This window comes from Manacus vitellinus, unplaced genomic scaffold (assembly GCF_001715985.3).
Source record: "Manacus vitellinus isolate BGI_N305 unplaced genomic scaffold, ASM171598v3 scaffold_8_pilon, whole genome shotgun sequence".
Classification (NCBI taxonomy): Eukaryota; Metazoa; Chordata; class Aves; order Passeriformes; family Pipridae; genus Manacus; species Manacus vitellinus.
In genome coordinates this window covers 6,816,861-6,844,211 of record NW_021940864.1, presented here as the reverse complement: position 1 = coordinate 6,844,211, position 27,351 = coordinate 6,816,861, and the positions used below count along the sequence as shown (strand labels likewise).

Genomic DNA, 27,351 nt, shown 5'->3' with positions numbered 1-27,351 from the left:
CTCCTGCTCCTCATCCTCTTCCACCAGCTCAGTAGAAACCAGCAAGAGCATCAGAACAGTTGTGCTAAAACATGGATTAGACAAGGTCAGACTTTCGAATGTCTACCAGACTTTTTCTCATAGCGGTCCTTGTAAACCCTTCCCTTTCTGAAGTGCCCCCAAGGAGACCGCAGAGCCCCGTGCCTCCTGCCTCCCCTCCGCCCTCCTGCCAGCCAGGCCTTTGCCTTTGTAGGGGCAACCCTGGTGAGGCCGCAGAACCTACACCCGACACCTCCCCAGCACGCCTGACAACAGGGAAGGGGCGGCCCCCTCTTTACTGCCGGAGCCCCAGCTTGTCTGCCACAAGGCACTGCTAAATATTCGGTGTTTACTATAAATAACGGAGCACGGCATTAAAAGCGAAACTCGTTTTGGTTCGCTGCCAGAAGGGCCGTGGGCTCCTGAGGAGAAGGGCGGAGACAGGGCGGCGGGAGGCCCGGAACCGGCAGGGCCGGCCCGGAGGAGGAGCGGGGAGGAGAGCGCTGGGATGGCGGCTCCCGCCGCGCTGCAGAGGAGCGTGGTGTCCCCCGCGGGCAGGCACACCGCCTCCCTCATCTTCCTGCACGGCTCAGGTGGCTGCTTTCCCCTCTTCCTTGCCCCTCGGCTGGGGCAGGGCGCAGGGTGCTGCCCGGCGGGGCGCTCCCGGGAGCGGGGCTGGGGTGTCCCTCCCGGGGCTGCGGGAAGGGGGCGGCGGGACGGGTGGCCGCCAGGCTCGGGGGAGGGGTGTGAGGTGTCGCTGTCCCTGCAGCGCTGGCCGGGAAGGAGGAGGCGGCTGTGGGCACAGAGCGGCGTGTCTGTGCCCGGAGGGCTGTGCCGCAGGGACGGCGCCGGCACACACCGCCCTGGCCTCCTGTGCCATGAGAACACACGCGTTCTGGATCATGTAGTCACAGAACGTGCCGGGTCTGGGGGGTCGCTCATCAGCATCATAGAGTCCAACTCCTGCACAGGATACCCCAAGAATCACACCATGTACTTGAGAGCATTGTCCAGTCAGAGCATTCCTGAAGTCAGGCTTGGTGCTGTGCCCACTTCCCTGGGGAGCCTGTTCCAGTGCCCAACCACCCTCTGGGTGAAAAACCTTTTCCTGATATCCGACCTAAACCTACCCCGATTCAGCCCCACGCTGTTTCCCCGAGTCCCGTTGCTCTCTTAATTGCCCCACTCAGAGGGTAGCCACTGGCAAAGGATGATTTTCACAGTTAAAGTGGCTCTTGGTGGTTTTGGATCGGGTTGAGAGTATTGTCACCTGTTAAAAACCCGTGTCGATAGACTGACTTCTCTCTGTTAGAAGGGTCCTGGCCATATCCAGACTGGCTATGTGGCCACCACTTAAAGAGGGGAGAGTTACCTGCATCAATGACCAGTCTGAGGGCAGGAGGGGAGTGTGCGTTTTGTTGGTTTTTTTCCTTAAAAGTTATTTCTAACCTGCTAAATAGCAACACATGAGTTTTAAAAAAACCCAAACACAGTAATCATAGATCTTTATTAGATCAAGGCCTTGGGAATCCATTCTGTTGAGCCGCCCATGTGCATATGGCAACGTGTTCAAATCTTTCAGTGTCTTTCTCTTAGCTTCGCTTTTTGCTGATGCTTCTGTTTAGTTTAACAAAGCTGTATGTGCTTATTAAATTAGTTTTGTTTTTATAACCTAGTTTAATTTTGCTTTTTTAAAATTCTGTGAGTAAAAGAATGAAAGTGAAAGAGTTTATAAGATGTGTTCAGCCCCCTTGTTAACACTAATGCTTTAATGCTTGAGGAAATAATTTTCTCTAATGTTGGAGGAGTAAGGGAAGATTATGGTTAGAGGTTGATTCCACATGTGGTTAAAGTACTCTACAATTTTTCATTTTTTTTATATGATTTTGTTCATGATGTTTGCAATGGGGAAGTACAAGGGTGCTTTTATTTGGTTTTTAGCAGTTCCGCAGAATGGAATTTAAAACAGAAGTGCTGTTGCTGTGGGCTGGCCTGTAAACCTGAATTGTAAACCTTCTGTACAGCACTTGTGATGGAAAGTGGCAGTCAAGTGGCATGAATCCATTTTGTTCATAATGCTTACTCTAGACAAATTATAATAAGTGCAGAATAATATAAAAAAGTGTTAGAAAATTCCTGGTACTGTACATCCAATTTAGGTAGAGGATCCATTTGATAGCTTTGCAGGGAAGGCAAATGAATATAACAAATACTTAATAATTTTTTAGGCTTAGGATTGCAAATTTGTATGTTGTAACAGGCACAGAATCATAGGCTGGGAAAGACCTTTAAGATGATCAGTTCCAACCATTGATCAAATGCTGCCCAGTCCACCACTAAACCATGTCCTTAATTGCCACATCTACACATCTTTTAAGTACCTTCAGGGATGGTGATTCAATTACTTCCCTGGGCAGCCTGTTTCAGTGCTTAAAAGCCCTTTTGGTGATGAAATTTTTCCTAATATCCAACCTAAATGTTACATTTTGTTCAACTTTGCGGAGAAAGAAAATTTGGAAGTTCAAGCTATATGTGAAAGGAAAATAATTCATATTTTACTTGAGGAGGGGAAAAAGATAATACTGTTGCCATCAGTCAAAGCAGAATCATCCATTGTTTGCTTCTTTTTGTAGTGTTCAGAAAAACATATGGCGCTGAAATGTAACAATAGCTTGAAAGACAAACCTTTCAGAAGGTTGTTGGCTTTTGTTTGATGTCACAGTCTTCTCTCTTTCTCCCTCCCATGCAAATTCTATTCTTAGCAAATCAAAATGCATTATCTGTGCATGCAAGTGCTTACTGCATTTGGGGAGTATTTGGGCCATGATGACTCCTCATACACAGAAAATTTAACAGAAGTTAAATTTTCTCTTACTGAGCTTTTTGTGAACTTTAATGGACAAACTAGCTTCCTTAACTTTAAATGTTTCTGGAGATCTTTGCAAAGTTTAAGTGTGAATAAATAGTAAAATGCTATATTCTACATCGTTAGGGCATTTGTAAAGACCTAATGAAGTCCTAATTCTGTAAGCATTCAGATACTTGCTTAGGTTGACTTACCTGAGGGTGGGTCCTGTGCAAGTATTTGCAGAGCCTAGACCTTGGCTTTCTAACTAAAAAAAGAGGAGTGTATAGGGGGGAAAAAAAAGTTTATTCAAAACATATCCCAAAGATATGTTACTTGTGAGGTGGCAAGAACCATGAGGAAACCTTTGTACATCAAGAGTGTCTGTGAAGAAACAGAGGTGTGTTTGGACTTAGACCATACTACTTACATAAGCAAAGTGCTTGTGGGAGTGTGTCCTGAAGCATGAAGGATGTAACTGTGATTTCACTGTTTGACTTCCCGCAGAATAACTTTTGTAATGGAATTAGCTTTGCAACCCTGTTGTTTATTTGTCACATGGACCATTTAGGACAACAGAGAACAGTTCTAGTTATGCCAGTTGTGCTCGAACAGGAAAAAAAAATGCTGGCTTTGAATCCTTCGTGCCTTCTGTTTTAATTCTGAAGATGCATTAATTGTGTGTGTAAATAAGCATCACTGAATTTTGTTTGAGTGATAAAGAGCAAATTTTTTCCATTGAGGACTTTGTAACATTGTAACAATGAACTGGTATATTTATGCAACAGTGTTCAGATGAGCCCATGTAAGGTGGCAGTAAACCTGGCTTAAAGGCAGTGATGTTTTTTCCTCATGGTTTGAGAAAAATAATGTTTTTGAAAAGAATAGGGTGAGTTCTCAAGTCAAGCCAGGCACCTTGAGATAAAGTAGTAGAAAGTACTGTTAACTTGGATTAGCAGTTTGAGTGAATAATATGTGGGAACCTCAGCTTCAGACAAGACTGAAGGCCTGTGGCATGAGTGGCAGTAGTGAAATTCCAGTTTGCTGAACCCCCACCCCATTTTTTAGGTTGAAACTATTGCCTGCTATAAACTATATTCCTTGACGGACTGGTTTCCTCAAGCTTGATGTATTGTTTAGCACTGGAGACTCTTGTGTGTGTGCTTGTCAGAGGGGTGGCAGTGGAGTTATGGTGGAAGATAACAGCAATGCAAAGACAAGCTTGAGAAACTGTCTGGTCTGTACATGTATACTTGTTTGAAAGGAGCATGTGCTGTCTGCAGGAGAGTTCATCCTGCTTATCTGTTCATAGCACTTCAGTCTGCAGAAGTTTTGGCCATAGTTTGGGTAGCTAAGATTAGGAAAAAAACATGTTGAGAGTCAGATCTTAAGTAGTTTTCAACCAGAACCAGGGGATTATAGTTTCTTTAAGAGCCTGCTAGATACTTTAACCTGAACTCATCTCTTGAGTGCTTTTACAAAACACGTTTTTCTCTTAAAGTCCATGTGCAATATTAGCATAATTAAGTGTGGAGATCCTTTTCACTACTCTTGAGTAGGTTTTAAAGTGGGTTAATATTAAATTCTCTAGTATAAGTAATCTTTTGTAAGGGGAGCAGCAGGTATTTTATTTCACTTTTTAAAAATATTCATCAAGATTTTTTGTTTATCACTTATCAGCAGACAAGGCAAGTAACAGGTAGGATCTTGTGTCTACCTGGGAGATACTTAAGCCATAGGATTTAGGGAAGTATTTATTAAACTTATGCTGTGGTACCTCTCAAGTAGTCTTTTTTAGGAAATTTTGAGTCCATTTTCATTGGAAAGGGGACTAAGATTCTAGAAAGTTCTTTAGCATTTTGATGTATTGACTTTGTGATTTGAAATTAGGTCAATCTGGAATAAATGTATTTGACATTGTATAATTTTCTTGCGAAATGCACAGAATAATTCTTCTTGTCACCTTCTGTGTGATACAGGTGATACTGGCCAAGGAGCAAGAGCATGGATAAAACAAATTTTGAATCAAGACATGGCTTTCCAACATATAAAAGTAATTTACCCAACGGCTCCTGCCAGGTATCATTTAATATATTATTACTGTAGGATTAAATTACTCTGTTCCTCTACTGTAAAATACGCTTCTGAATATTGGTACAGACTATTGTAACACTTCCTTCTTCTCTCTCGTATGTTTGTTGGCAAAACTGGAGCTCAGCAGTGCATTGTTGTCCAGCAACTGCGATTTTAGTGGTTAAGTCTCTAAATGGATAAGACTTCACAAAAGTCACATCCTCTAGTTGAAACTCAGGTGTTGTCCTCATAGTATCTTTCCATCTCTTTGATATAGACAATGATGTTCTGATATGTGTTGTAGTGCCATTGTAGAGCTATGTTCTGAATCCCAATCCTCCTGTATTAACTCCCATATATTAACCCTTAAAATATTCTGTTGTATTTAATGCCAGGTTGACCGGTCTGTTTGATTAGTAGGATTTGACAGGATCTTCAGCAGCTGGAGAAAGGACTTGGAATTTGAAAACACACATTGCTTCTTATTTGAATCCTCATCCAACAATTTCAAAGAGAATTGGGTTCAACATTTACTTTAAGCAAGAGTCTTGTTGTTAAATGACACTGTGTGTTCGGTGGCAGACTGGAAATACAGATAAAAAAATTTACCTACAGGAATTTGAAAGTTTATAAGGTCAAACCAAAAGGCTAAAAGTTGGGCACCTACCTCCATATTTAGCCATCCAAAGATAATATTAAATATATAATACATAATTATAATATTATATATGTAACATATATTAAATGTATAATATTAAATTTCAGAGTTGCTTAATTTTTCATAATATAAATTCATTTTTAAGGTGTCTGTGACTCTAAGTTAGGAAAATGTTTCCTTAAAGGGTAATAGGGCTTGAGTTTCTTTCTGAATTTGTGCATAAGTGTGGATGAATGCTGAACGGAAAAGGAAATTGTGACAGTCTACACAGACCTTCGAGGTACAGAGGTTTGAAAGTTAGAAAAAAATTCTTGGAGGGTATGAACAAGTATAATAGCAGATTTTGTCTGGCAGTCGCTAATACGTGAAAAAACCCCCCTTTCCTTGACCATGTATTTTTTATGGTCCACTTAGGCAGGAAAAAGCAATTGAGAGATTGCAATGTGAATGTACTCACTGTGTTACAGAAAAATCAAGACCGTGAGTGGAAGTCTTTGAAGCAGTGTGTTTTGGTTTGGTAGGAAGTGAACACGATTTTCTGTAAATAATGTACTCATTACTTCATTGATGGCAGGCTAAAGTGATGCCAGAGTTATAAGTGGCACATCACACATGCTGATGGGCTCCATACCTTCCCTATCAACACAGCAGGTACTGGAGAAATGTAGGAGATTTTGCTTTTCTGTGAAATGATTTTTCTTTGCATGTTACATGCAACCAGGGCACCTCAGATCACATCTGTTAGGCCACTGCTTTGCTTTTCTGTCCCACAGCACTTCTGAGGTCAATCCTTTTCTCATTTTTTTTGGTTTCTTTGGGTAACTATGGATGTAAACTATGTATAAATGATTAACCAGCAAGATCTTCTGACTCAAGGGAATTTGTTTTTATCTGAAGACTTTTGATTTCAGGACTTTGGTAAACAGATGGGAAGAAAGGCACTGTTATAATTAAAAGATGTGAATAAGCAGTTTATTTCACTCTCTTTTTCTTTTTTAAGTTGAGGTTACTCTTGTTCCTGTCTACAGCAGATGGAAGTCACATGTGAGTTGATTCAGAAGCGTCTTTTAGCAAAACTGTAAAAAGGTGTATGTTCAACAAATATAAAACACACTGTGACTGGCAATATGAAGTACACTTGTGCACAGCCTTCTGTTGCTGATAGGCAGCATTATGTGACACAGTGAAATAAAGCAGGTGCTCTTAAGTACAGTAATGTTTGCCACTGCAGCAATGCTGAAGTGAAGTTTGTGATTACATGTTACTGTTTGAAAACAGAAATAACAGGAACCTTTACAGTTGTTTTAGTGTTCAAGAACAAATCACACTATGCTTTTTGAAATGGTTTTGTATTAGATGCTCTCCGTTCTCTCAGAGAAAATAAAAACAAGGCCTAGAATATCCAAGCCTGAATGGCAGACATTAAAATAATTATATCTGCATTAGGAGCTTGAATATATGTGGTGATTTCATGTGTGTGTATATATTTATATGTTTTGATAAGAATTCAAAATGTTTCTGCCACCAATGGGGGAATTCAGAATCCTTGATAATGAGACCTATAGCCAGACGGTTGTGGGCTTGCAGATATGCTGAAGAAGATTCTGATCCAAGTTCTTTGATCATGTAGAGAAAGAAGGATGTACTGGCCAAAAGTTAAGCTGATGTGAGAGCCTCTGTGGGTCTCTATAAATTGCCACTGTGCTGTCAGGTTATAGGGGCAAAGTGCAAAACTTGGCTGCAGGGTCTTCAAAGAAAAGCTTGAAGTTTGGCAAGACCGGATTAGGATTGCTTGGCTAATGTGCTTCTCTGGCAAAATCCTGTTAATGTGGATGTACTTCATGCTCTATAAACTCTTGTCTTTCCCAGCATAACTTTGCACATACACATTGAGCGTTCTCTGTCAGTTTTGCCAGTAAAAACAGGTTTGATGATATAACCGCAAAACTTGGGGCTTTGGCAGGATAAACTGCAGGTCAGGAATACCTCTTCACATTTCTGATGGATATTATTCTGCTGCTAGATCTATAGATATGATCTTACACATTCTTGACCTCTATTAGACAGAGTTTTGAAAAGCACTGGAATTCACATTTTTCAAGAAAACATTGAATTCTTTTTTTTCTTTGTGGAGGATCAATGGGGTTTATATTTATGTTTTATTTAGATTTTATCCCCGGCACTGAAGCATGCATATTTTTGATTTGTACAGCATCAGAGATTCAGACATATTTTGATTCAAGACTCAGTGTATTTGAAAGTTATTTTGGAAAACCAGTCCAACATATAATCGAGAAGAATTCTGAAATACGTCCTTTGGCTTCACTAGCATTGATGTCGGCAAACACTAGAGAGGATTATAGGTAAAAGCAATAGAACATTACAGGACTACATTTTATAAAACTGTTTTTAGCTGTTGTCTATAGATCTCAGTAAAAAGTCACACATTTTTTAAGAAGGCATTTATTTTAATCATTTTTATAATGTGCAGGGTCTGTATAGAGAATGATCGCTGGATATGCCCTGGACAGGTAAAGTGTTTGCAGCATTTTGTCTCACTCATCCCCCGTCACTTTGGAAACTGCAATGAGTCTCATATTTGTTTGCTTCCTGAGCAAAAATAGAAGAATGTAGATAGTGAATTTTACTATTAAAGAAGAAAGTCCTGCAAAAATACTAAGTAACATGCATATGGTAAAAAGCATACTTAGATAAAAATGGGAAAAATATGTGGATTTGAAGCCTCAGTGTGATGTAATGAGAGTAATGACACCTGAATTTTGAATATGTTTGTAAATTAAATGCATGTACCTGGGGCATGCAAATTTTGCTTTACGAATTAAAAGTTTTATACATTGCTTTGAGGTTCTGGGTTTTTTTTCTCTGTAAAGTAGTCTACTGGGATACTTAAAAATTAGTAGAGAACTTGTTTTAACTGTTTGATTTAGCTTTCTTTCAAGATCAGTGCTTCTGTACATAGATTAAACTTGTTAAACACAACAGAATTCTATATTTTCTCCATCGTAATGCTAATATACATCTTTAAAAAAACCAAACTCCAGTTGTAGCCCTAGCAGCTGATGCAATCCCTAAAGCCACGTCTACACTAATAGTTTTAAAGGAAAGGGTTTCCTTTTTCCTTTTTATTTGGGTCAGGGTGGCTACAACTGAAATACTGTTTCAGCTGCTACAACTGTGACTTAAACGTTAGGTTTCTATTGAGTTTCTAAATCAGAACTGAATACCACCCAATTTAACCTTTTTTTTTTTTAATAGAAAGTGATAGTTTAAATTGGCATTGCAGGAGCTAACGTGGTAAATTTAAAACCATTTAGGCTCCACTTGTTTTAATACATATACCTTACCTTCTTTAATTCCCTGAAAAAATCTAGGCCAAAGATTCTTTGTGTTGTCTTGCATTCCGTTCTGACAGTCCTTCTCTTTTGCAAGTCAGAAAATAAACTATAAATACTACTTTGCCTATTTTATGGATCTTTTTGACATTCACTCAACAAACCTTTCTGTGGCACATAATTCTCTGTGCAGAGCTTGTTGTCTGGTTGGGTTTTTTTCCCCCAATTTGTTCTAACTTCCCATATCTTTATGTGGCTGATAAGGACTACTCAGCATTATATGGCATAGTACTCCATCCTTTCACCTAAGTTCACATCTTTGCTCAGCTCATGGTGGAAATGAGTTTCATCTCATCACAGTCCCCATTTGGCTGTATCGCAAAACCACCAGACAGTTTGGCACCATTCAGCTCCATTGGCAGTCTCTGCCTGTGAGAGGCCTAGGACTGGAAAAGCAGCAGGGGTGTACTGCAGGTCGGACTTGAGATGGATTGGCGGAGCTGTGGAGGGGAGTGTGCACAGGGCCTATCATACTGTTTTTGGCTCAAGCAAATGCTATTAATCCTTGACTTTTGTAAGCCCTAACCTCATTCATAAATTTAACACAAAGAAGTCTTTTTAAAGGTGGAAACTTAAGGGAGAAATGGAAAAGGTTTGGGTTGGTGTCATGGGGTGGTTCTTTCATCTCCTTTAAGTGGAAATTTAACATGTTCTGCATAATAATGCTGGAAGCATGGTTAGATAAACTTTGTATTTTCCTTTTTATTTCTGCTCTTGAATTAGGTGAAGAAAACTTAACAAATATGTGTACATCTAATGCTTACATCAGATGCTAAATACCATGTGGAATGCAGATACTGTAGTCATGCTTGGGGAAAACAAATTAGAACATGATGGAAATAATCTTGGATTTCTAATCCCTTTAACTACATTGTGCTCTTAGGCATTCTTCCTCTTGTGTTGATTCTCTCAATGCTTTTCCTATACAGAAGAATTGGAGACAGAGGTTTTTATATCACCCTTCTAGCGAGCAGTTGTGGGTTTGTAAATTATGTGTCATTCTTGCTTTATAGTCTTTTCAAGGGTTTCTGTGCTTAACTAGTGTCATTCATCCATCCTTGGTGGTGTTTGCCACCAGCTTGTGAAAGATATCACTTTGAATCCCAGAGTGTCTTTCAGACTCCACAATGGAGAACTGATGCAGATTGGGCCCTGGTTTCCCTCTTACCACTTTCTTTCTGTGAATTTATAAAGCAGGCAATATTTGTTGGTTGCTGAGGAACTGGCAGTGTGTATGAAAAGTCTTTTATGGCCTTTTCAACCATAACATTGTTGCTGTTTTCTGATTAGTACAAATCCCCATAATTTACGCCACCCACTCGAAAAAAAACCCCCAAAACAACCAACAAAACCAATCCAGCAAACCAGTAGAAACAAAGAAACAGAGACAAACTCTTAATTTTTCCCACTGAGTTTTATGCCAGCTTCTATTGTGGCTTCCTTTGTCTTAAATGATTAAGATTTGTCTCAAGTAACAAAAGCTGTCAGCGTAGTATTTCTTCAGGTAACCATTATGTACTGGTTCAGTCAGCTCTCATTTCAGACAGTATACATCCAGAACAACTCTATCAAAAACATTTGCATGTGGTTGAGTGAACAGGCACAGCCTTTACTGAAGAACAGCCAAAATTGGTCCTCATGGAGATGACTCTTGTCTTACCTTTTGCAATTTATTTTTTTTAAAGTATAGCTCCAAGTCGAAACTGTTTGAATTTTGGACATGTCTTATGCTCTGTTTCCATACCACAAGGCTTCATTGTTAAGATATGTTAAACCTCAGTTTTAACATAAGATATACCTTGGACTAGAGATTTGATTTATACTTCTCATTTGACTAGCTGGATTCTCTGCTTTCTTCCCCATTTCTTTTCAAATTTGCTTTCTGCTTCAAGAAGACAGTGGGAATTAAAAAACAGAATTATGTACTAAATTTTCTTGTGATGTGGTATTGAAATTCAGCAGTGAGATTATGCTATGAGAGAATTTGGGACTAGGGAGTAACCTTGCTTTCATTTGAAAAACCTGCCATCACTTTTAAGAGAGTCAAGACTTACTTCTAGAATCAGTCAATATTTTGGGTTGAAAGGGATCTTTAAAGGTCACCTAGTCAAATACCCCTGCAATGAGCAGGGACATCTTCAACTAGATCAGGTTGCTTGGAATCCCATCCAGCCTGACCTTGAATGTTTCTAGGGATGGGGCATCTACCACCTCTCTGGGCAGCCTGTGCTGGTATTTCAGCAGCCTCATTGTAAATAAAGTCTTCCTCATATCTAGTCTAAATGTACCTCCACTTAGTTTAAAATCATTCCCATTGTTCTATCACAACACTAAGAGGATTGTTCCCATCTTGCGTATAGGCCCCTTTAAGTACTGGAAGACTTCACTAAGTTCGCTCTGGAGCCTCTCTTCTCCAGACTGAACAAATCCAACTCTCTCGCCTTTCTGCATGGGAGAGATGCTCTATCCCTCTGATCATTTTTGTGGCCCTCCTCTGGACTTGCTCCAACAGATCCATATCTTTCCTGTTCTGAGGGTTCCATAACTGGATGCAGTACTCCAGGTGGAGTCTCATCAGAGCAGAGTTAAGTAGAACCTACAGTGTGGCAGTGTACTCTGTCGATTTTCTTGAAGGGGTGTGCAGTCTTCCAAAAGACAACATTACAATGTCTCTGTGCCTCCCAACTGAGAGAAGATGAGTTTGGGAAGGAAGAAAAATTGAGGATTTTATTAGTTTTGATCTTTCTCTGTCCTTATTTGAATCTCAAAGCCTAACTTCACTATAAATTTCCAGTTCTGTCTGACATTTCAGGAAATTCTGTCTGGAACCCTGAAAGCCAGCACCAGTGGTCTGGGTTTTATGTGACTGCTAATGCAGGGTGATCGTAGCACTGAGCGTGAGGGCAATGATAAAATTGTGGATCAGGAGAAAGAGTCGGGGGAAGAATATTTACTATTTATCAACGTGCTGTCTGCTACTCTTATATTTCTTATTTAAAGGAGCTAGCACTGCTGGCTTGTCTTTTAGCTTAATATCTTGGACAGGCACAGTGACTTACTGGATAATGAACAAAAACACCTGTAGCTTTATGTGAATCACTTTGCTAATAGCCTCATTTTGGAGATAGAATTTGCCATCGGTTTAGATCTGAATTTGAACCCCATGTAGCATCATTTGGTTGTTCTCCACTTCTTTTAACTTAGGATAATTTCAGACTAGTTAGCACATTTCTAAATGTGATTAAGCAGGTCTAGAGTTCATGCTTCGGGAAGGTGGAAAAACATGGTGTTACTGCTGCCTACTTTATATTTTCCTCATTACTACAGAACTCACATTAGCAGAAGCTAACTGAAATTACATGTATTGCTTTGAAACTTTGAAGTCAAATCAACAGTGAAAATTACTTCCATTTGAATACACATTTGAAAAAGACTGAAAGGATAATAAGTACTTTCAGAGATAGTATAGGATATATTTTGCTTTTAAGATGTTGAAGTATTGTGTAGGATCTTCTTGAAATCACAGTGTCATGCAAGAGGTGTACATGTGAGAAAACAATACTAGGTCAATGGACACCCTTAAAAATAAGACCTATAAAGTAGTCAGAAAACTTGATCTAGAGTGATTTGAGGATAATGGGAAGCATTAAAAAGACTCTAATCCTAATAGTGCCTGCAGTTTCTTAAATGATGTTTGATACTAGCCATGTCTCCTTTACGTCATCTTTCCTCCTTACTTTTAAATGTTAAGAGATAAGTTCATATGAACTTTTCCTTCATTTGTCTCTTAAAAATTGATGCAAGTTTGGAAGCTGGATATACCCAGAGAGGGTTCTTGATTCTTGTTTTCTTATATGGATTTGAATCTTTCATGTGCTCCAGAACCAAATAAATTTAAAAAAAGAAGGCTGAGGGGACTATATTTTTTCATTACCAGTTTCAACAGCACACAGTTTTAGAGACACAGAGCTTTATTTTTAGTATAATTTTTAGGAGAGGATAAAGAAAGTGAGGCACAGAGGGACTAATGTTATGAGTTGCGATTAAACTTAAGAAAGCAAAAAAATCCAAACTTAAAGTACACAATTTGTTCTGTCACTGTCCTTAACTGACCACGTTGATCTTATCAGATGGAGTTTTCACTCGCTCTGTATTTCTTTTCTTTTGCATATTTCAATCCAGCTTCTCATGTCACTGTAACATAGGGATTTTTTTTTTTTTGTGGTTTAATTGTATGAAAAAATTTTGTGCTGTATTCTTGGAGCTATACAGATGGTTCCATGCCAAACATATTTGTTTACCGTGGTAATGTCTGAGTTGTAGTGTGCCAACTAATAAAGGGATTATTTAAGGAACAAGGTGAATGACTAAAACAGATGTGCCAGTTGGGTGAACCATTAAAAGAATCTTACTTCTCAGCTTTATGTAAAGGTTATTTTTAATGCATTTCTGAGAAATCAAGAGTGGTTGCAAGGATGTTTTTGAGGCAGCTGAAAGTCACTTGCCTGTTTGCTTGGGAGTCTTTTCCTGTGGGCTTAAAGCACATTAGTCTTTCAACTATCTTACTGAAGAATTTACAAAGACAGCAGGTAGAAGTCCTGAATTTCGTCTTCTCATAAAGTATAACAATCTCGTAGTGCAATTTGTCCTGTTTATAAATGGCATGATTTTGTCTTTTAGTTGTGGGGAAACCTGCTTTAATATTCTTGTAATGTAAAAGTAAATAGCTGTAATGCAATACATATATATATCTTTGTTTCATGGAAATCTTGGGTCAGTCTGCTGTAATAATACCAAAACCTTTCACATCTTTTCTCACAAAAGTATTAGGTACTCTGACTTTACCAGAAAATGAAGCCCTTTGGCTGCTAAGCATTTAACCAGGATTGATGTACAAGTGTTTTAGAGAGAACCATGAATCAAATACTGTTTGCCCAGGCATTTAGTCTGCTGTACATCACATTGACCAAGTGACTTCCAGAAACTCGAGTAATTCAGTTCTTCATAGGTTTGACTGAAATGTCTTCTGCTTATAGAAATTGACTTTTGTGAATTAGAGATTTGTAATCTTGTTTCTTAGATGTTGAAAAATTCATTTGGCAAGAATCCTGGAGACGAGATTCTAAAGAGAATAAAAAAAAAAGGCAAAGCATTTGAATAATATTTTTTAAACTTAGCCTTAGCTTGCTGGGTGTACAAAATATTTCCACTGAATTTCCTTTAATTTAGGTGCTTAAGTATATGGTTTGTTTTGAATTAAGCAAATGAGGGGTTATTTAAGGCACACTCTGTACTAAACTTGACCACATATTGTATGCCATTTTGAATAACAGTACATTTCAGATACTTGGTCCCGAAGCTCTGCTCAGAAAGATGAAACTGTAGTGTTTGTTGCCTCTTTCAATATATATGTCTTACCAACTTTAAAGTCATGGACTTTTTTTTCATGTTCATTGCAACAGGCAGAAGAAAATTTATGTTCTCTCATGTTTTACTTTTAAGACTGAATAATGAAATATCTTGAACTCTCATCTTCATGGCAGTACTGCTTTAGAAATAACTGGTTACTATGTGAAGCCTCTCTGGTATTAATAAAGGCAGAATTTGTTCCTTCATTAAGAATAATTGAAATAATGCCGTTCTCTTTTTAGGTTAGTTGCATTTTGGTTCAATGCTAGTACTGAAAAACATCCAGGGAGAGCACAGAAGTGAACTTTAGCATTTTCAGTGTGTTCCCATCCAGACATTTATCAAAGGCTGTCTATTTGTGGATGACAATTGTAATCTGATCTGAGCTTAAGTAAAATGAAGAATTTGCCCCCTGATTAAACATAGCAAATAAGGATTTCTAGTGGCTTTGTTTGAGGTGAAGGATCAATCTCCTAGCAGTATGTTTTGCAATATATTGTAGAGCCATTGCAAGGCAATTAGATCACCTTCCTTGGGATTTCAGGGCTCTATTAATAATTTTTATTTAAAAACAGAAAAGGCTGCTTTGTATTGTAGGTTTCTTGATTATCTGAGGTTTGGGCAGCATGTTGAAGCACTTAAAAATACTAATCTGACAACACAGTATTATGGTGCGGAATATCATGTCTCTTGTTCGTGATTGTGTACCAGTCCAGTGAACACATGGCATTTCTTTCAGTAATTTTTATAAGGTCCCTGCCACATTAAAATGAGGATGGCTGTGTTTATTTAACAAAAAGAAAAATTGGCAGAATACCTAGAGGTTCATAATACCCATCTCCTGTCGATTTTGTCAAGAGTTAGACAGTTTAATTCCATAAAGTTAGTTCCTGCAAAGCTGACTTTTTTAGCTGTTACTTCAGTTTGTTGTATTCCAGTGTGGATTTCAACCCTAGCTTTGTTTAGGATTAAGAAGCTCTCGGCAGGCCTGAGATTTAAAATTTTTGGCTGACCTGACCAACCTTAACATTGAACTGACTGAAAATTGCTTTTTACGTAGCTTCCAAATGTTGACTTCATTCTTGAAGGACCGTGATTTGAATGCAGTGAAAGGCAATGTAACTGGATGTAAATTGCATTAGCCCTAAAGGAAGTTTATTCTCTTCTTTGCTGGAAAGATACTGAATTGTTTTTATTTGTCATGTATGCTGAAGGCTTTTGATCTTATGCTTGGTTAATCATTTCTTTTCTTCCCTTCTACCACTCCAGGCCATACACACCTCTGAAGGGAGCCTTTTCCACTGTGTGGTTTGACAGGTATAAGATTTCTAATGACTGTCCTGAACACATTGAAACTATTGATTCCATGTGCCGGCAGCTTACAGACTTGATCAATGATGAGATTAAGAATGGCATTGCAAAGAACAGGATACTGATAGGTAAGAGAGATTTATTTATAATGTGTTACTTTAATGGGTTTTTTTAATTGTTAAGATATCATCTACTTTGATTCACTTTAAAAAGTACATATTTTTACTATTTTCTTTTAGCCCTTTTCAAGGATGGAAAAGTATACTTTCCCAATATGAATTGCATTTTGGCGAGTGGAGATGTAGCATGTAAATAATCAGGAACTTTTCCTTATAATGGAGAAAAAATGTGCATGTTACGTATCACTAAAGGTTAACACTTGATAACAAGTGAAGTATTAGCTGTCATAGTTCATATGTGTCCATCTTTGTTTGTCTTAATTTCCACAATTTTCCAGTAACTTTCACAGTACTGAGGAATAGATAGTGGGATATTGAGTCATAGAAGCTGAGGGTGATGAAGTAGCCTATGTCAGAGGGGGAATGAGAATTCACAAGTCCTTGGCTCCCTGTCCCATCTCTAGACCACAAACTATTTCAGGTTGGGGAAAAAACTCTTAATGTGGGAACTTATAAATTTATGGCCAGCTGAGTCATGCCATCAAAATCATGTGTGGTGGAACCACTACCATTCAGCCTACATGTTTTCTTGGTGCAGCCCCATGTTGCTCTTTGAAGGCCTGTGCTTACTTTCCCTTTCTGGCTCATTGCCCTGGCTGCAGAATGCATTGTTTTGGATGGCTGTCAGCACAGCCTCTTTGATCTGTCTTTCCCATGTTATACCTGATAACTTGGAAGCAGCGGAAGAAGTGCAGGTGCATTGCTGTACACTGAGCTGGCAGATTTTCTGTGTACAGATGCAGTGCAGTGTGCTACTGGGCTTTTCTCTTTTTTCTGTAGCCTTCAAAATTAGAAATAGAGAGACTGTATGAAAGTTGTTCTTCAAGTCATAAGCAGAGTAAGGAAGTTGGTATGCACTGATTGTTTCAGTCTGTAGATTCTTTGGAAGTCCCCGTCTCTGTGTGTTTGCATTCCTCATATATAAATCAGAAATAATTATACTTGTTTTGTCAAACACTTGGGAGCTTTGTTTCCTCACCTGACAGAGACTACATGCAAAAATCCTCACAGTTGAGTCCAATATTTGTGCAAGAAGCAAAATAAGACAGTCCTGAATTAGCTTTGTCCAAAGTACAGAAGGAGACCCATGTGGTTGGGTAAGAAACTTGCTAGAGGAAAATTAATTCTGTCACTTATGACTGTACAAGATTAAGTGTTCTTCCATAAGAACTTTGTGCCTTTTCTTCACTGGTATTAATGTGTAATGCAATGGACAGTGAAGCTTAGAGGTCCTGTAAGGTCTCTATGCATAAAGGTGACATTAATCATCTTAATATGTGCAAATAATTGTCCATCTTCTGGCATTGTTTCTTACAGGAAATTAGGAGTTATGTAAGGGCACTGTGCAGCTTTATAATATTCAGCCTGGAGAAGTCTCCAGAGAGACCTTATAGCACCTTCCAGTACCTAAAGGGGCCTAAAAGAAAGCTGGGGAGGGACTTTTTACCAGGGCATGTAATGATCATCATGACTGGGCTTCGCGAACAAAGATTTAGGAAGGCTCTATCCACATGTGTTGCAAGCACGCTGGTGGCTAATGAGGCCAATACAAGATAGACATATCCGATTGCAAAAGGCACAGCAGAAAGACTCAGGTTGTAGCATGTAATGATAGGACAAGGGGGAATAGCTTTAAACTGAAATAGGGTAGGTTTAGATTAGAAATTAGAAAGAAGTTCTTACTGTAGGGGGAGGTGAGACACTGGAACAGGTTAACAGAAAAGTTGTAGATGCTCCATCCCTGGAAGTGTTGAAGACCAGGTTGGATGGGGCCCTGAGCAACCTGCTCTAGTGGAAGGTGACCCTGCCCATGACAGGGGGTTTGGAAACATGATCTTTAAGGTCCCTTCCCAGGCCATTCTGTGATTCTGTATTCTTTTGATCAAAAGAGAATATGAGGCCAAGTCAGTATGTCTGCACCAAACTGTAAGGTACACTGGAAAAACAGAAATGGGTGGCCTGAAATTTTTCTGAGTTTGGGAGATTGGTCTACAGGAGATAATAGAAAATATGGTCACTTGCTTAGAATGTCAGATAACTAAGTCCTATCAGCTCTTTTTAGATTTCTCTTTAAAAAAGTCAGGAATATCCATCTGGTGCAAGACGAGGCTTAAGGAAACAGGTGGGGAGCAGACAGTGGATTTGTGACTGCTGGTACCATGGAGTTGGAGGAGGCAGCCTTTGTAAGGTGAAGGGAAAATAAGATGTTTATAGCAGAGAAAACCATGATGAAATTTTGGTATGAATTCACAGTGCATTCAGTGCTGTTGAGTCATGTTGGAGATATGGAAAATAGAGACAAAATAGTTGAGAGAAGAGACTGGAGAACTTTGGAGTCTGTGAAGAGCAGCAGGGGCCATTTCTGGTAGGTCACAGAAACCAAAGAGCAGAGCAGTTGCATGAAGGTAGTTACAGGGAATGAAATGTTTGTTAAAGGGTTAAGGAGAACTGGGTTGAGTGAGCTGTTTTGTAATAAGTGGGAGTTTTAATGAGTGGAAAGAAAACAAAATGAGTATGAGGAGGGTAACAAGATTGAAGGTTATGGTTTTATATGGAATAGCAGACTAGAAATTACAGGCTGAGGATGAGTGTCAGATATTGTTAGATGAGGGTGAGCGAGGTGTTAGGCAAGCAGGAAGGTGGGTAGCTGCTGACAGCTCAGAGGTGTGGGATAAGAAGGCAAGATCTGAGGGAGCACTGTGCAAAGGTGAGCGAGTGGGAAGAGAGGGGAAGCAGGAGTGGGCTCTCAAACAGTGGAAAATGAGAAGCCCAGCACCTGGTGTTCTGGAGGATGATTCTCCTTGAGCAATTCAGACTTTCCACAAGGCTCAAGATTGTGGGACAGTAAGATCATTTGCTCTGAAAGAAATTATAGCCTGCGTTGTTTGTTTTGATAGCACAGTTAGCTCTGAAATCCACATGTGGCTGCTTGTAGGGCAGAATTCTAAAGCTGAGGATGTAGTCCAGGTTGTGCAGTGCCACTTCTCTCTTTCTTTATGAAGAAAAATGTTGGTGCAACCTTGTTTTTAACAGCTGCTGGATGAATCTACCTATAAAGATTTAAATTACTTAATTTACTGGATGTAAATGAAGTCTTACTATTAAAACATCCATATCAATTTTCTGTAACAACCAGCACACAGTAGTACAAGGCTCATATACCCATTCCTATTCCGTGACTATTTCATGAGTTGCTTTCCTATTAATCCAACTCTTTTAAAGGAAGCAGACTTCTGATTAAGGTTTGTTTCCCTTGACCTTAGAGGAGGAAGGAAGGGAGACTAACAGCAATATGTAATTATTCAAAAAATAATTATATCATCCCCAGAATTTGATAATGGTAGTCACCTTTTAGCCAAACATTCTTGTTGAGTTACTCTTACTGGTCTTCCTGGCTAAAGCACTTCTTGCAAATAATCCTGTAAGTAGGCTTATATTGACTTTGGAGATAAAAGAGCATTATAAATTTAGTCAAATTCTGACAGTTGGAGCTTTGATAGTATCCCTTCTTAAAAACTTGATGTATTTCTTTTTTATAAATGCCTGAATTCATTGCTAAATTAGCCAAACAAGCAAATAACCACAGTTTGAAATGTGAAACAATAATTCCTTTTTCTATTTAAAACTGAGTTGGTTTTTCAGGTGGTGGTTTTGCTTTGTTTTGTTTTCTTGTGTTTGGTTGTTTTGTTGTTGTTGTTTTTTTAACTGCTTCCATGGTGATAATGCACTGTAAAATAACTCCACGTAGGTGGAAAATGTCAAAGATTTCAACAATCTTATTCAAGATTATGTTAGAAGCTCTTGAAAGAAATGGCCACCTCCTTTTTGGAGCATTTAGATAGGGCTCATTTTAGTCAACTACTTCAGTGAAAAGCAGTATTTTTGTTCTTTTTTTCTTCTTAATTTAGCACTACTTTCCTACTTTTACAGGTCACTTCTTTTGTAGCTCAGAAGTGCTGATCCAAGCGTGTTGGTCTCTGCCACCTGTAGTCATTTGTGTAAGCAGCCAGTGCAAATAAACTCTCCATAACAGTCCTGTAGGTTTGACTGTATGCCAAAAAACACATGCATGATTCCTGACCCCTTGTACTGTAACAATAACACGAGACACACAACCACTTTTTGTTTATTGCTAGACTTCTTACATAGCTACTGAACCATGGTGGAAGTAACATGAAAGCTCTGTGCCTCTTGTAAATATTAGCATTTCCATCTCTCTCAGTGTGTGTGAGAATGGGATAGGGAAGAAATATCTTTGCTTTGACATCGCAGAGAAAGAGGATTCTGTAAATATATTAGGATAAAAAACCAAGAGTAAATTGTTAAAGTGTTGAGCAAACTACTTCACCTACAATCTTGACATTTTAATGTCTTTGGCTTCTAAGCCTTTTGCTGTCACTCACCCTACCTTCTGTCTTCTGTCTTCATTAGGAAAACATTGTCTTTCATTTAGAGGTACTTACTGCTTCATTCTCACCGAGTAAATTCACAGGTTTATATTGCCTTTGTCACTGCCATTCAAATGAGATTTCTCTTTCTGTACCTCCCCTTGCGTGGCTTTGTGGTTTATCTAAATTATGCCTGAGATACTGGGCTCAAAGCAGTACTATTAGTCCATCTGCCCCGTATTACCTGCAACATTTCATTAATTTTCAGTGAAACAGTGTAAATTTGCATTGCATTAATACTTCAGGTAAAATGTTTGCTTCTCTTGTGTTTTTTTTGTACCTCAGCTGGCCATTTATTTTTCTTTGGAGCTCTGCTACTCTAGCTTGTGCATCAGGAAGTAAAAAGAGACACTAACAAATGGATGTTTCTGTTTCCTTCATAAGTCGTTCAGTAGGAGGTACAAATGCTAATTTTAACCAGAGAGTAGGATCCACCACTGGTCACTTTGTTTCCCAGCATTTGGTGGTGTCCATATTAATGTATCTAAAAACGAGGGACTCTGAAAGGTGGCCCATACTCAGTTTTGTTCTGTATTGTGAATGACAGGCTTAGCAAATGTTAGTGAAGATTAGGAGTAAATAATCAGTAAATCACAGGAGTAAATCACAGCAGCAAACCCAAAAATAATTCAATCTTGGTATCGTCATCACATATCAGATAATGACTTTGATGAGAAAATAAAGTGAATCAAATTCTGATCTTTTCAGCCTTAATAGAAACTGTCGAAGACATGTACTTACTCTTCTTTAATGAAAGCCTGAATTCTGTGCAAAATTAAATGGATGAATGGGCTTTTATAATGCTTGGGAGTCATGTGTAGACATGCCACAGGGTACAGATTAACCTGTATTTTCTTCACAGTCATGCCTACAGAATCATAGAAGAGTAAGGCTTAACAACATTCACTAATCCATGATTATGTGTCAGTGCAGGTTCAGCTCTATTTAGGCGAATCCTTACCATTGCCTCTCTGACTTCTTCTGAAAGATCTCCACTAATGGAAGGTTCACATCTCTAAGACAATCTGCTTCAGTATTCTTTGCTTTAGAGAGCTATTTTCTAGTTTCCTTTCTGTGATTCAATTGGAAATCATAGATACTGTGAGCATAAAGAATAGGTTATTCTCTTCCTTTTTCCCATGTTGCACGGTTGTGCTGAATGTAAAAATGATAGGTAAGTGTTGCAGCAGGGCTGTGCTGTCATCCTCTCTAGAAACAGCCAAGGAAACACATTAGGTAAATGAAGCAAGGCGTAGATTGGGTAGTGTAAGACCTTAATAAAAGTCGATTTGAGACTTTTCATGGATTTTATTTTCCTTCCAGTCCTAAAAATTATGATTCCTTAGGTACACGTTGGGTTTCCCGCTATTAACCGTAACAGTTGAAAATAAAACTGTAACTGGTTCTGGTTTTTCTGCAAGTTGATACGTTAGAAACTATTGTACACTTGTTTTTACAAGAAGGTAGTAAAACTTGTACCACTTAAATATGCATTTCAAAATGTGTTTTGGCTGGTCAGAAAGTTGGGGAGCAAACTGTGTCATGTTCCTAACAAGAGCAAGTGGCTGAACCAGTCAAGGGAAGTTGCCTTTGTTCTAGTAAAGACTTTCAGTCGCTGAGTAACAAACAGAATAAAAAGGCTATCAGAGGTGGAAACCATCCATTGCAGTTCTGCTAGTGTGAAAGGTTAGTGTTTGGTGAAGTTGCTTGAATAGATTTAAAGGAGACAATCACTGCTGTGAGTAAATTCACTTGAGACAAAGTACATGCTTAAGCACTTAACACAGGAGCAGTGTTCAGGGAGTTCTGTGGAGAAGAGAATTTGCTGTTCTACTGGCATTTTTACTCTTTGCTGATATTCATTTATGAACACTGTTAAATGTATATAATACTTTCATTCATTGATGAAAAGGGAGGGTCAAACCAGAAAGTCAGGTTCTTTGCAGATGATGTGTAGAACAAGGTTTTGCTGTTACCATTAATAGAAGGTAAATCACAGGAAGTCCCCAGTGAGAGCAGAAAGTAAACTGAAATGTAGTTTTAGGGAGAAATTCCTGATAACAAACTAATTGAGGTAACTCTAAGTTGAAATACTAGGAAAGGAGAAATTGAGAATGAAAAATGCTGTGAGAATGGAAAGAAAATGAGACAAGAGTATGTAATGTATTGTGATGGTAACAGAACAGGCCAAGACAATTTCTAACTGTGCTGGTGTAGCCTTAGACAACAGAAGAGTGTTTGTCTTGTGCTGTGCTGGCACAGACACTGTATGCCACTTTGTTACCAAAGCTGTACTGACAATTCTGAAGAAATACAGGGAAGATGAAGAACAACTACTAGAGAGAAACTAGTGAAGAAATACTATTTAAAATAAACAAGCCATACCACACCCCTGCACCCAAGTCCTAATTCTTATCTCATGGAAGTCTGGAGTTTAGCTTCTCCTCCTCCTTTTTTGTTTCTGTGCTGTAATGAAGCACTTTCTAACTTTGCTACTCAAGTTCATATGAGAAGAGCTCCATGTCTGTCTCTGCAAAGAGCAGAAGATCTGTATTCAATGCAGATGGCAAAATTTGTGCACTGGAGGTGATTAATAACTAATTTTTTTTCCCATGGCTGTGGTTTCTAGTGTGAAAAAAACTTTGAGCACATTTAAAAATTTTAATTGGAGAGAGCAAAATAGTGATGTTGTTTGTTGTTCCCTAGTTCCATAATCATTATAACAAATTGTTTAAAGCATTTTACAGACAAATCTATGTGATTCATGAAGCAATCAGCAATGTCAAACCTGTGTGTGTTAGAGAGATGTTTTTTCTGTAAAGAGGAATGAAAACCTACAGAACTTTCTGAACTTGGGAATAGATTGTTGCAGGCACCAAAGTGGAGCATGGGGGAGAAGGCAGAGTTTTGAGCATTCTCTTATGTATACAGGACAGGAGAGACAAAATAAAGAAACCTTTGTGCTAGATACTTGTTAGTCATTTTCTGAGATACAAAACCAAACATTGTAAGGCCAAATACAAAGAAATTAATAAAGCTCAAGTTTGACAGTAGGTAAATATTTGGTTTCCTGAACCCCATATAATGTTCAAGTATCATCATGGACCAGATTATCATTTCAGACAAATACAAATGAGGAGCAAATTAATACAAATCAAGATCTTTACAGAAGTGAGCTGAAGGTTTTCTTAAAAGGCTCCTAAGGCCATTTGCAAGCTCTGGAAAGAATGTTTTATCACTGAAAAATGGCAACTGTGATGAGGGTTTCTATTCTATTCAAACAGGAATCAGTTACATATGAGAAATTCAGTCTTCATTTACTCTGTTCCATCATAGTATGACTGTAACATAGTAGCAGATAATATCCCAACAAAGACTTTTTGCAAAGGAGTTTTGGTTCAATAAGTATTGCAGCGAAGTTTCCTTCTGATTGAAATTCTCTAATTTTGGAAGTGTGACGATTGTGCGATTTCAGCAGATCTTTCTCAACTAGAGAAGCAAGTTGCAAGCAGCTTTCTCCTTATTGCAAAGTGATGTTACCTAAAAATCAACACTACACTGAAGCACATTTGAGGTCATAAATGCGTATTTGAGTCAATTTTCTCTGCAACAGAGTTTTATTTAATTGTGTCTGTTTTGTATGTGCTCACCTTTTAGCCTGCACATATTTGTAAGGCAGGGAAGTTAAAACAAATGCTTTCCTGAACTGGTATGCTGAGCATTGTAGAGCTAACACTGTTCAACTGTTTTGAAGCATTAATCACAGTTCTCATTAAAATAGATATAAGGGGAAAATTGAAAGTGAACATACTTTTTTTTATTTAAAACCTATGGGCAAACTATGAACTTCTGTGCACAGCCTCTGTATGTCTTGGAAGTAGATTGGTCTCAAGTGAAGAGCTTGTGATGTTCTATCCATCTAAGGATGAAATGTTGCATGTTGTTTTGATTTTGTCTAACACTCATGACATGCTAAGTAGGGTTTATGTATTCTTTATGCTGAGATAATTTGTTTACATGTACTTTTCTTTTTGCTTTCTGTTTTGATTACATTCTGACTGTCACTTCATACATTTGTTTTGTGTAATATCTGTACCTGCCTCGTATTTTTCTTTAACCCAAAATTTGAATTCTTGTAGAAGTTTTTGACGGACCATGTGTTCTATGTGTTATGTCAAACATACACTTATACTGAAATGCTTCTTGTAATTGAAAAAAATTGTCTGCAGCTACAAATGCTCATTCAAATTGTTGGTTTTGAAGCATGTAACATACGGCATTTACCTGGAGATTGTTGTGATACCAAGTGATAAACTTCAGGTTTTCCCATGCAAACTAAATTTAAAGAACTAGTCCTTTGTATTGCATTTTGTCATAGTAGTATGATCTACATAAAAGAACCATTACCTAATGTACTTCTAAACAGAAGGTGACTGCATTGTCAAAGACTGCTGGTGAGTAATTGCAGACAGTGTGCCAGACTGTGACTAACTGGGTACAAAATTTTAAGATTAAATCATTTAAAAACTAGTAATGAGTTTTCAATGCAGCTTTTCTTCCTGTAATCTAAAATGCTTAAAATGGACTTAATTTTAAATGTTAACAAAGTATTATCTGTATTTATTTGTAAGCAAATGCAAAATGGTCTTAGAATATAAGTGCTCCTTTTTGGGTTTGGGGATGACAGCATTGTTCAGATTGATCAAAAGGAAATGAAGTAAATGGTCAGATTCCACATAAGAAAATAAAGGAAATGTCACTCTAGCCATTATCTGGATACAGTCAATATAATAGCCTGTGTACTGTGTCCTTTTGAAGTAATGTGATAGTCTAGATTTTTTTGCTAATGAATAAGCATTTGTCATGTAAAAATCATCCCTGAGGAAGTATCTCATGTAAGGAATTAGTGCAGTTGAAGAGACATATGGATTACAGAAGGCCATTAATTCAGAGGTCCTGTTAGAGCTCAGGTGGAGTACATTGCATTTTTTCCCTATTCATTGTATATCCAAAGGTGTAACAACAAAACTATCCTCAATGCTAGTCTATTGTGAATGTTCATCGATTATGTGCAATAGTGACAGAGAGCTTTCATGTGTGAATGCTGCTAGCCTAGGGGAAAAATAAGTTGAATAAAATAAGTGATGAAAATTACCTGTTCACAGTTTTGCTTTGTTAATGTCAGAGTATATATGACCACAGTATTCAACTACCCGGCACAAATGACTTCTAAAATAATGGCATTTTAGCTGGGGTTTGGGGCTTTTTTCTCTTTCAGTAATGAAACTTCAGCAGTACTTCAACTATCCAATTGCATTGACTTAAGCCTCAGGCTGTGCCAGGGAAGGTTCAGGTTGGACATCAGGAGGAATTTCTTCATAGGAAGGGTTGTTAAACATTGGAATGGACTGCCCAGGGAGGTGGTGGAGTCACCATCTCTGGAGGTGTTCATGAAATGACTGGATGTGGCACTTGGTACCACGGTCTATTTGACAACACGATGATCAGTCAAAGGTTTCATTAGATGATCTTAAGGATTCTGTGATTCTAAGATCATTGTAACCTTTATGTTACTCAAGATGTTTTTTGATTGCATTATGTATAAAAGAAACAAGTCTGAAGATAAAAATAAATTGAGTGCTGGGTTACAAAGACTTATAGAAAAATCCAATCTTTCTTTTGTTGCATCCTAGGAGGCTTTTCGATGGGAGGTGGAATGGCAATGCATGTAGCATATAGGTTTCATCAGGATCTGGCAGGAGTCTTTGCACTGTCTAGTTTTCTTAATAAAGACTCTGCTGTTTACAAGGTGAGTATGTGGTAGACATTATAGAAAAACTGCTTAGCTAAATGGAAAACATGGTAATTAAAATTGAATATATCATGTTTATTCATCGGAGGCAATTGATTCATATTCTAAACTTATGCCATTTCCTGGAAATAGATAAGCAGACTATTGGGGAAGTGAGGCTTTAAAGCTGTCCGTGCATGATGTTGTATTGCTTTTTTTGCATAGACAGTACAATTATTAGAAGTGTAGAAGGAGATTAACAAATGAATTTCTTTGCTAGTTTTCCTTAGTTGTTAAAGAGTCTGTGTAAGCAAAACTGTGCTTTGAAAATTTGTGATGAATTATAATACTCATGGGCTCCATCTGCTGTCATGAATTTTTTCTCTTTTTCTTCTTTGGAGAGGGGTATAGACCTTAAAGTAAACCTTATCATTTGTCAAGAGTTAGCATATTGGAATTTAAAGGCATTTTTTTCCATTATTTCCTTGTTTACTTTTGTAGAGATAGTACAGTATGACCACTAAAATGCAGATTAATAAATGCAATGCTATGTAAGTTGTCACAATGTAATTGTAACTATTCTTTTAAATTTTTTAGCAATATGTCTGACAGTATCTCCTTTCCATCTAGGCTTTGAAAAGAAATGAAAGTGTTCTTCCAGAATTATTTCAGTGTCATGGAACTGCTGATGAACTAGTTCTCTACTCATGGGGTGAAGAGACCAACAAGATGTTAAAGTCACTGGGGGTATCAACATCACTTCATACCTTTCCAAATCTCAATCATGAGTTAAACAGAACTGAAATAGAAAAACTAAAATCCTGGATTGAAAAGAAATTACCTGTTGAAGCAGCAAAGGCAAATGAATAAAAGAAGATCCAGCCTCGTGTAATTCTTGATTTTTGTGGGTTTAAGATCACATGTGGAAGGTATATGGGTGTCCCATATCCATTATGTAAGCACAGCTTCAAGGTAGACACTCTTATTGTCTGTAAAGTTCACCTAAGTGGTAAAATGATGGCACAGACTATTAAAACTGATTTTATTATATGGGTTCCTTTTTGTATTCTCTTGTCTGGTTTTTAAATACACATCCACATCAGTCTACAGAAAATAATGACCAATATTATTAAAACCATTCCAAAATAATGAAAACAGTGTTTGGGAAGCATTCCCTCCCAGATTTTTTTTGGGGGGAAGGGTGGA

General features: G+C 38.2%; 1 protein-coding gene across 1 annotated transcript; it reads left to right on the top strand.

The window, feature by feature from the left end:
- Positions 1-481: 481 nt before the first annotated feature.
- Positions 482-27,202, top strand: LYPLAL1 (lysophospholipase like 1). The gene is made up of 5 exons (XM_008929166.3): positions 482-611; positions 4,843-4,942; positions 15,686-15,855; positions 26,048-26,163; positions 26,776-27,202. The coding sequence occupies exons 1-5, from the start codon at positions 527-529 to the stop codon at positions 27,013-27,015; spliced, it is 711 nt and encodes a 236-aa protein (XP_008927414.1). The 5' UTR covers positions 482-526; the 3' UTR covers positions 27,016-27,202.
- Positions 27,203-27,351: the final 149 nt, after the last annotated feature.